The sequence below is a fragment of the Olea europaea genome, chromosome 2, assembly GCF_002742605.1.
Source record: "Olea europaea var. sylvestris chromosome 2, O_europaea_v1, whole genome shotgun sequence".
In the NCBI taxonomy this organism is placed as follows: domain Eukaryota; kingdom Viridiplantae; phylum Streptophyta; class Magnoliopsida; order Lamiales; family Oleaceae; genus Olea; species Olea europaea.
In genome coordinates, this window is record NC_036238.1 from 11,482,484 (window position 1) to 11,493,534 (window position 11,051).

An 11,051-nucleotide genomic window follows, 5' to 3' on the forward strand; every position below is an offset into this window, starting at 1 on the left:
AAACCTGAACATTAGGACCGTTGCTTTATTCAACAAGACTTAACCACACCATAACATACACAATTTGGATACCAGCTACCAGTTTCCGGGATTCCAATCAAAGAAAATAAAGAACCACTATGAAATATTTTAAATACTATCAACCATATGAAGGAAACCATAGCACCAAACTAAAATTTCAGCAACAGGACAGAATTTAAGTGAGAGAATCAGTTATAAATCCCACGAGAAAATTTACTAAATCTCACATGAAGTACGTTAGCAAATTATGACTTCATCACAAGTAATTTAAGATGAACCATATTTACAGAGCAATTAGTGCATGATATTTCCCGTTATAGCATATTTTTGGTCAGTAAAGCCTCCCCCACAAATTTTATTTTGCCAAGAGAAGTGTCAACAGAGCTTACTTTGCAACAAAATGGTACCTTGAGTCGACATAGCTTTCAACATCCCAGAGGAATGAACCAAAAGTCACTGCTTCCAAAACAAGTCTTCTCAAACCACCAAAACTGATCTTGATGAGTTCATCTCTGGAAGTATCAATGGTACCTTCAGGAGTAATAACAATTTCAGGTCGACCAAACAATGCTTCGGTATGCTTCTCAATGATACTAACAGCCTCTTTAGATCGGATCGTTGCATATCTCTGAAGTGTCTCTCCATCAAACGACATCACGTAATTTCGCAATCTTGAAGGCTTCATCGCAGGACCGAAACCTCCATCAGACAATGATGACACTTCGGGGTGGGGTTGAGCACTCTCAAGAGATTTGTCACTCCTTTCAACACTAGGGTTCCTCTCCTTTTGGATTTTAATCTCTTCATTGTCGATCCCCTGTGGAAGGATTTTCATCGTCTTCTCCAATTGAAACCTCTGGTCGACTCGCTTGAGGAAATATCCATACATCACAGATGCTGCATAAACTTGGCCAACCCGTAATTTGCTTATTTGAGCTACTGATGTTGAATCACCTAATCGGTTTCCCAAAATAAGAGCCAGGTGATTTTGGATCATCTCATAAGCTTCTGGAGAATGGAGACTCTCAAGCTTCCCTTCTTGGCTGGGCCATGTATCAACTCGACCAGAATTGTCTGTTGAAGGGACTATAGTGGGAACCAGTGACACGTTGGCATCCATGAATTTCTGCACCACCAAGGCATACAATATCTCTTCCAAGGCCTTTCTCCTTTCATTAGCCTTCACCTCAGAAATTCTCCTGATCATATTAGAAATAATCCATCAGACTATCAGTTCTTACTCGATCAAGCATAATGCACTTTTCAATTAAAGAATGAACTCATATGGTCTGCATAAGAGAACATTCTTGGTGGTGAACGGTAGAAAAAACTCCACATTCGTTGGAGTATCATTGGTTTGGCAATTGAGGAAAATGACTAATGACTGTATAACTCAGCACCAATCACCTCCTGAGGATAGCATTTCCAAGGATGGAATGCCTTCTAAGCATCAGTAAACTAAGCTGTGAACTAGACTACTAACCTGTACAATACTAGGTCGGTGCCAGATGCAGATGGTTCTTCTTTCTCTTTGTCTGCATCACTGTCAGTTTGAAGCTGTTCGAGTTGCTGTTCTACTGCAGCGAGAACAAGGTGTGGGTGACTTGTCAGAATTTGAGAGAGAAATTGTCCAATTGGAGACTCTAGTTGAAGTGGAGCAATAGGAGCAGCTGAACCGGCAGAATCAGAAGATTGCATCGATGCTCTAATTAAAAAGCCCTTTCTGGTTACAAAATTCACTTTCCTGTTTCCAAGCTTCACATGAGAAATAGATTGTTGTCCCTGCCATCAGCATACAAATAAAACTCAGATGATCTATATATTGGAAATAGGAAAAATGGCATCTAGACTTCAATGTAAATTGACATTAGTCAACAAGCGATTATAATTACTCTAGTTCTCCTCAACATTACCACTAATGAGAAAAACTGCCAAATTTAAAAATCTGGTTGGTACTGCCACTGATATGGAATATCATGACTCAATTATTAAAAATGACTAATTGCAGGAAAGGCTATCAGAAAGAAACATATAAGACAGCAGATTCTAAAAGTCACACCATAATGCTCCAAACAGTTTTAAACATTAAAATTTCACTGCGGACGTGCACATAAAATGTTAACAAACAAGAGAGTTACAAGCTGCATGAATTCATCTGGTGAACAATGGCATTGCCAAAAAAACTTAATTATATCACCTTAGTCTGAACTGTACACAATCAAATATTAACGAAGTGCATGCTTTTTAGAGCTTAAATTATAATTGAAACAAGTTAAGCATACTTTTTATCCACACAATTCGTAGGACTAACAACTATTACCCACTTATTATCCATATTAGCACTCCCAAGCATGCTATAAAGAGTTGAAACCCACATCAATTGATCTGATGTACAACAATGGCATTGCCAAAAAAAATGAGTAAATCTCCTAGAGCCCATTAAATCATGCATTAAGGGAAGACAAAAGATATTTCTCTACCATAAACTCATCATTAAAACCTTAGAAAATGTTTATGTTAATGAACATAGATTCAAGTTTTGTTCAAAGATATTAGATAATCAATTTGGTTTTGTAATAAAAGATTTCAGCATTAACCTATTTGAAAATTAATGGAAAAAACACTAGAAAGGAAGAAAACTGATAGGAACTTGATTTATATTGTACTTTGTGTCTATTATATATTCAAATGGGATTAAATTGGATTGCGAGCATTCGAGACGCTCACTCTCTCCAAATTGATCATCAATTTTTACGTGTGTAAAATGAAACTACCCTCCAGTATTTATACTAGGAAGCCTATACAATTTATTCTACTAAATTCTCATATTACCCCTCCACAACTTTACCCAACCAACTAGTGACCTATCATTACCGTGCCCTCAAAGTTCACATCCTCCTCGAGGTGAAAGTTCAAGTTGATTATAGTCAAAATTTCATAAAGCCAAATAATTTCTTTAGCAAGAAGACCATTCACTGCAAATCTAGATTTTCTCCTTAGAATATTGATATTTTAAAGCGGCCTTGCAAATCCAATTAAAAGTGATCGTCTTCGCTAAATTTTTGCAGCAATTGTCCAAATTTCTCCATGAGCGATCCATCTTCTTCTCCAATTCCTCCATCAATTTAACTTCAAGCTGGATGCAAAAATGTTAATTTAATAGGAACCTGATTCATATTGTAGTTTTGTGTCCATATATAAAATAACTAAAAAAATTATGATCGATTGTAAGCGTCTGAGGGGCTCACTCACTCCCAATTGACCATCAATTTCTGCTTGAGTAAAATGTAATTACCCTCGCTTTTCTATAATTAGAAGCCTATACAATTCATTTTACTAAATTGCCTGCGTTGTGGGTGCAAGAACTATGAATAAATGGATTGAACCCTATGTCTCCAATTAATTATGTGGGGGGGGGGGGGGGGGGGAAGAAAAAAAAAAAGCAACCAGCTTCTGTTTGAAAGAGGAGCGCCTTCCGGAATGCGGGCACAAGTGGTGCATGACTGTCATCTAAGGATCGTGGTGGATTACCATGGTTTCCATTGCAAGGTAATATTTAGATCCCACATTAAATATATGGCGACAAGTTTACATAGATTTGGACTATCTAACTTCAATAGCTAGCTTTTAAAATATGGCTATCTCAAGATTTATAACAAAAACTTGCATATGATTTTCGCACTTAGAGTCCGTTTGATTGTAAAGATGGAATTGAATTGCCTAGAAAATGAATTCCAGGAAATTGAATTGCTTAGAATTGTTTTCCTGGGAATTATATATTATTGTGGTTGATTGATATAATTTTCCAGGTGGAAAATGTTGAAATAAAAGTGTTTTTTATGTTCGTTTGGCTTTGTTTTACATGAAAATTGTCAATTAAAGGAAAATATTTTTTTACAATAATTCTTAGAATTGGTTTCCAAAAAAAAAAAAAAAAAAAGTCGCTACAGTAGGGTGGAATTTGAATTCTCACCATATATGGTGAGAATTCAAATCCACCAAAACAAGGAAAATTCCAAGTTTCAAGAAATCCAAGAAATGCAATTCCATGGAAAATATAAGGTATCAAACACCAAAAGTTGGAATTTTCAATTCCAATTCCATCTTTTTTTCCATTTCCATGCTATCAAACACTCCCTTAATGTTGATTATGAAGACGCTAAAAATGAGTGACTACTGAAGCCCAGTCTACCAAATTCTATGATAAGAAAGTGTAAGATTTAGTGACAAAGTAGAAGAAATTTTTCTATGATAGTTGCATTAGAACTCTTTCCTTTACCTTGGTCGTCAACCAAATTTTAAGATGCACTCAAAATGAGTAGATGGCATCTTTTTGCATGATATAGTTTCCAATGGCAGATAAATCGTTATAGATTTGGAAGATTAATTACAATCTAAACAGTTTTAGTTAAGTAAAACTAAGGCAGAATGTTAGAATGTCCTTTGAATTACAATAAGAATAAGAATGACATTACCATAAATATAGATAATCATATTTCCTAAAGGGAAAATTGCAACCAAGGTACCAAACGTTCGGATTATTAGCAAACTTTTTTCAAACCTTTCGTTTATTAGCAGACTTTGCTCAAACCTTTCGTTTGTGCCACCATGAGTACCAAACCTTTAAAAAATTTGCAGTTCAAGTCCAAGTTGACAGTTTCCGTTAATTTGACCACAAAAACCTTCAGTTAACCCTAGAAATTAAAAAATTAATAATTTGACCACATAAAACAAGGTAAAATGGTAACTTTACAAATTTAACATAAATTAATTAATTAATTAAAGTTAAAAAAAGGAAGTATCTATTTGTTTCTATCCCCACCTACCCAAAAATGGGGAAAACCAGTCTCGCCATATGCCACCTGCCGCTGGTAGTGCCACCACTGTCAGGCCATACTACCATTCACTTCATCTCCACCTCTCTTAAACTCCCTCCTTCCATGCATCTCCACCGACCTTCTACCCCCTTCAATCAAAAGCAATTATCCCACAACAATTTCTTTTTAGTACCAAATGGGAGCTATTATTGCAAATGGGAGCATACCACAATAGCAATTTCAGAGTCGGGAGCGGATATTTGAATCTCACTGCCACTCAATTTTCTTGAGTGGAGATCGGATTTTGGATCCACACAAGAAAATTGCGTCATTTTTGGAGCCTCCCAAAGTATTGTATTTCTTGTGCTTGTATTATTGTTAATGATGATAATAATGGTTGTTAGGTTGGGAACGGGTTTCACCGCAAAACATGTTGTTGACCACATCTCCGAGCTCATTGGGTGTGGATTGAATTTAGTTAAATGGCGTGGAGGGTTGTTGTTGAGGAAGAAAATGGTAGATTGATTTGGTGGCGTTGGCTGTAGCTGTGGTTATGGGAGGCGATAGTTGGTGGCTGTGGCAAACAATGGTGGGTGGTGCTGTGTTTTGATGGGACTGGGGGATGAGGGTTGGGGTTGATGAAGGAGATGACCAATTTTCATTTTTTATTATTTTATATTAAAATGGTAAAATGGCCATTTTATCTTTGTCTTATGTGGTCAAATTATTAAAATTTTTAATTTTTGGGGTCAATTGACGGATTCTGGGGCCAAATTAACAGAAATTGTCAATTTGGACTTGAGCTACAAATTTTTTAAAAGGTTTGGTACTCACGGTGGCACAAATGAAAGGTTTGGGCAAAGTCTGCTAATAAACGAATCGTTTGGTACCTTGGCTGCAATTTTCCCTTTCCTAAATAGCAATTATTTTATATAATTAATTTTAGTTGAAATGAAGAAGGATACAAGGATTTTAAAGGTTGAAAGACTTCCCCTAGGTTAAAAAGTAAAATTCCATAAAATGAATATTAGACAAATTTATACTTCTATTATGCTAAGAATTGGACCATTAAGCATAAAAAACACATTAAGATGAGCAAAAAAAAGAACAAGAAAAAACCTAAACCCACAAGGATATTGACATGAATACTAGGCCACATTGTAATTTATAAATAGGGAATGATTTATATTAATGGATTATGTATTCCACGAACAAAAAGGTGACCTGAAGTTTTTCCATCAAACCATAGCATGAAAGCATCTGCATAGATTTCAATTAGAGCATGTATTTGCAAAACAAAGATCCCCTTTGATGCTAGCGACAAAACAATTCCCACCCACTTGGCATTCCTAAAATTTCCCTCACTACAATTAAAATCAACACGACTAAGATTGGGATAGATTGTTGGGCTTCTCCATTCCTAGGACAACAAAAATCAAAATACGAACAAAGAAAAGAATGAATGCAAAGCCTAAAGGCTAGTGATTGTGAGGTCTCATTCAAACCTTTATTGGAATAGAAGTTACTACTGTGAATCGATCAAAAGATAAAAACGACTTATAAAAACGACAAACTCCAAGATTACTAAGAATATGCTCAAGTTACAATTGAAGACCATAAAAATAAAATCACACCGACAGAAAAATTAAGAATTTGCTTGCACCATATTTTAATTTCATTATATTTTATGTTAGAATTCAGTTCACTCCTAGATTAGATAACTTTTATTTTCTAATTTATCAACAAAAAGAAGAAAATAGAATAACTTAATTGTTATATCTCCCACGGAAACAAAATCCTAATAGCAACTCCAAGAGACTATTTAACATAAGATGTTCTCTATTTTAAGAAGTCAAACCTTTAAATTCATGCTCCAAGAGACTCTTTAAATTAAAATTTATTTTTAGAGAGTGGGTTTGGCTCTCCAAGCTTACTCTATAATTAAATGCATTCAAAGTGATTCAATTTTCAATCTAGGAAAATAATAAAATAATCTAAAAAAAAGTTAGTTAAAATAAAATATAGAGAAAAATAATAAATATTGTTTTAGAGGAATAAAATTGAGTGTTAAACATAAAGAGTTTGATGAAGCACTTCAAAATTTTAATTCTCAAAATTTATTGATGCTCTCCAAATGATAAAATATGCTATTTACAAATAGAGAATGTGTTGGATATGTTCTAATATACTAAACAATCGTCAAAATAAACTGCCAGACTCTCTTTTTTCCCACCCCCTTCTCATGGACTGAAAAAATCCTCTAAATATACTTTCGTCAACTTTTATTAATGAACTATATATGTCCCTACATTAAAAACTAATACAATGAATAAGCTATAAAACGTAAAACAAGAATGTTACTCTCTGAAAATTTACTTTTAAAACCTTGCAGGATTAGCAGTATCGGCTTTCTTTATCAAAACTAATAAAATTACAATTCCCAACTCAATCCACAAACAAATCAAGTGTAAAAATAAATAAATAAAATAAACCAAAACACAAAACAATTCACAAACCTACTACTTAATTTGGTTTATCTTTGTTCGTGCAAAAAAAACAAAAAAAAAAGGGCTTATTACCTGAACCCATGGGGTCGAGATAAGGGATTTGGATCGAAAGCACAGGAACTCGGGTCGGGTAGCCCCGGATCGGAAGAACCGGTTGGGCGGTCCGTAAGAAATGCTGCTGAAAGATGACCCGAAAGCGGCTGCTGTTTCCATCTACAATCCAATGCAACAATTAAACAAACCAAAACAAAAAAAATAAAAGTATAAAATACCCAGTACAAAAACAATCTCCAAAATGAAAACACTACAAATCTTTAGTACCAGATGAATTACACTCAAATAAAAAGAACAAACCCTACTTTTTAGGAAAATTAAAGTACCTTGAGTCTTGAAATGAAAGTGAATAAAAATGATGCGAAATTAATCGCAAAACTGTGCTTTTTAATTCAAGAAGAATTGTATAATTTATTAATAGAGTTAGGATTCGTTGGCTGGCAATCTATGAACGGCCGTATGTTTTGGTATGAAAGATAGGGAAAATATTTATATTTATTTATAGATACGCCGTGTGACAAATTTCTAGGTTGTTGGACTAAAATGACCCTTACATTATAATTTTATGGAAATGACAATTGATTTTTATTTTATTTTATTTGTTGGACTAAAATGACCCTTAGTTTACGTACCTTATTTTCTTGTTCTTTCGCTTGTGTATGTAAATGCGTGAGCCTTCATGTCAAGAAAAATAATATACTATATATAAATGAAATACGATCATTTTAAACTTTGATTCTACAAATATTAACGATCGTGTCGAGCACCTTTTTGTTTTCCATTTTAATCCCCATTTTAATAAGTTTTTGGACCATTGTTAATGCAATAGCCATCTTTTTTGACTTATTATCTCATAGTTGGGATCATTTTCAAGAAAGCAATGATCATATAATGCATTTTGGGTTGAAAAAATAAAAAACAAAAGAGGGGGGGGGGGGGGGGGGCAAAAAAAAAATGATGCAATGGAAAATTATTTTCTGGCTGTAGGTTGACGCGTCTTGTTTTGAGTGGTCTATTAATTGTGGCCTTGTTCTTAATTAAATTCAAAAGGTTGGTATTTTTCTTGTTTTAATATAAGTGATTCACATGACCTTTGGCAGTTTTTTAATTACTTAATTGGTTCGTGTCAGAAAAATTAGGGTCTATTTGACTGCGAGAATGAAATTTGGTTGAAAATAAAATGAATTGCAAGGAATTGAATTGCCTAAAACTTGGTTTAATGCGAATTGTCAATTAATAATATTTGATTAGTATAATTTTTCAGCTGAAAAATGTTGAAATAAAAGTGTCTTTTGGTATTCGTTTGACTATGCTTTTTATGAAAATTGTCAATTTAAGGGATATCTTTTTTTACAATTATTCCTAGAATTTGTTTCCTTTGTCCCCAAAAAATTATTCAGGACCAGGTTGATGAAATTGATAAAGAAAACCAAAGAGATAGATAGAAGCAAATATAGACAATACTGAATATGAATCGAGTTTAATGAGTAAGCTTTGGATGATATTTCGAGGCTTTCCACTAAAAGATTTGTAAATGTTACCTGAAAATCATATAGAACCACGTTTGTGCTAAAAGAGCTATATAAGTGAAATTCAAAATGGAGTCTTGTTTGAGGATTGTCGGTTTTTAATGCAAAGACTGTGTCTGTGTAACAGTTAATCTACAAATTTCTCGACTTTCTAAACAAATATCAATAAACTCTTTAAAACTTTCTATTGAACAATTAAGCAAAGTATATGAAGTATAATTGTCTAATGGCATAAAATATTAGAACTTAAAAACAATATGTTTATAATGGTCTTAGAGTACATTACCATTCAACAAATTAATTTCTTCAGATTTTTTTTAAAACTCTCTTAGATTTTTTCTAACTCTCTCTTAGATTTTTTCTTGATGTTCTAAGAAAGCTTTAAGACTGTAGCCAAAAAATGATTTTCATCATGTTTAAAAGGTTTGAACCAACTCCCTAAATTTGAGTAAAAAATAGCCAACTTAACTCAAATGATTACTTAATCTTTTTGGTCATGGAATCCTAAATATAGAGACTAAGAGCGTTAGAAATATATTTGAAAAGAAAATAAAATATTGCTTCTGAATAAATTAATTGCTTACTTGGGGTTTCTTCTTTTAGGCCTTACCCAAAAAATAAAGTAAAAGAAATTTTAAAACAAGAGAAAATATTAATAGAACTTACTTTGATTTGAAGTTTTTGAATTTACAATGATTACTAGAGGATTACAAATAATATATAGCGTGCTTGGTGTTTTCTTTCGGTGAGTGTTCTATTGTAAGTGGTGTTGGTATTCATAGACTCTGGTACATGACGTTTATTCTTTTAATACTATACAACTTTATAGGTGAGTGATTTACAATTAAAAAAAAAGTAATCAATATTGTACAACTTAAAAGGATTAAAAGTTATTTAATAGCTGGATAGGATTATTTTGAAAGACTCCATCTATTTTTACTTTTCTTGTTGATAATTGTTGTTTGAGTACTATTCATCTATTTTTCCTTTACGTCTTTTCTTTTTTTCAATTATTGCACTTATTTATCCATCATCTCTATGTAGGCGTTCTCTAGGTCTACATCCATCTCATTGGTTTTGACATCGATATGTATTCTCCTTCCTCTGTATCTGATTGTCTTTCTGATAATTCATCTTTTGTTTCTTGAAAAGCCATTTTTTATAGTTCTTTTTGTTGAATATTTGGTGCTGAATTTTTTTATTTTTTATTTTCGTTTTAACTCTTAATGTTGAGATATTCATGACAGAAAATAACTCCATTGTTCCATAGTGCTATTTTAAGCTTCCATCAATGCCATAGTTTTGGAGATCAGTCTTTTATAATCAATCTATTTAATATTTATTTTAGTATTAGTCATTGAATAAAGTCTGGATGTTTTGACTTCTATGTATATTAAAATATGATGATAAATTGGAATTATTATACCATTATTTACAAGAGGTGGTCTGGAAACTAATTGGATCATTAAAGAGTAATCTTTTAACGGACTCGGAATCTATTTAAGTTTGGATGGAACAAATCTAAAAGATCTATTTAAAACATATATAGTCTCTATCATGCCAAGATATAGGGCTAGAAAAAAAAAAGTCTTCTTCTTCAGAGATAGCATATTCAAAAGAAATTGTAGAATAATTATGTCTAAGAAAAGCTAAATATTTAGCAGATGATTAGCATTTGGGGCCATGTTTAAGGAAATATCGATTTCGTCGTAACAATAGCTTAGAATCTGAAAAAAATAAATAATTTCTTGCTCGATTGACTCCTTTTCGAACAATATTGGCACAATTACCAATTTTCTGTTCTGATTCATATAAAGTCATTTCTTGCCCTGCAGCTGTAGAATCTATTAATTCAATAAACCTTTCTATTTTATCAAAATAATTTTTACTTCAAGATCCAATGTCTTTTCAGATGGGATTTTTGATAGCATTTTTAGAACTTAGACTTTTTAAGCTGTCTTGTAACTGAAAATTTTCATTTTGATATTTACTAATATTCTGTTGAGATGAAAAGACTTTATCTTCAAGGATTTGTACACTTTCTTCTAATGAGTGCTTTTTAAGATTTAAATTCTCTAATAACCTTGGTCATGGTTTCACAACTATCACAAAGTAGTATTAAT

At 32.8% G+C, this 11,051-nt stretch overlaps 1 protein-coding gene across 1 annotated transcript; it reads right to left on the reverse strand.

Annotated features, from left to right (window-relative positions):
• LOC111410857 (UV-B-induced protein At3g17800, chloroplastic-like) lies at positions 1–7,876 on the reverse strand. Its single transcript, XM_023041436.1, has 4 exons — positions 7,726–7,876; positions 7,418–7,558; positions 1,505–1,803; positions 1–1,220 (listed from the first exon to the last, which is right to left on the reverse strand). Exons 2-4 carry the CDS (start codon positions 7,556–7,558, stop codon positions 407–409), a joined length of 1,254 nt encoding a protein of 417 aa, XP_022897204.1. The 5' UTR covers positions 7,726–7,876; the 3' UTR covers positions 1–406.
• Positions 7,877–11,051: the final 3,175 nt, after the last annotated feature.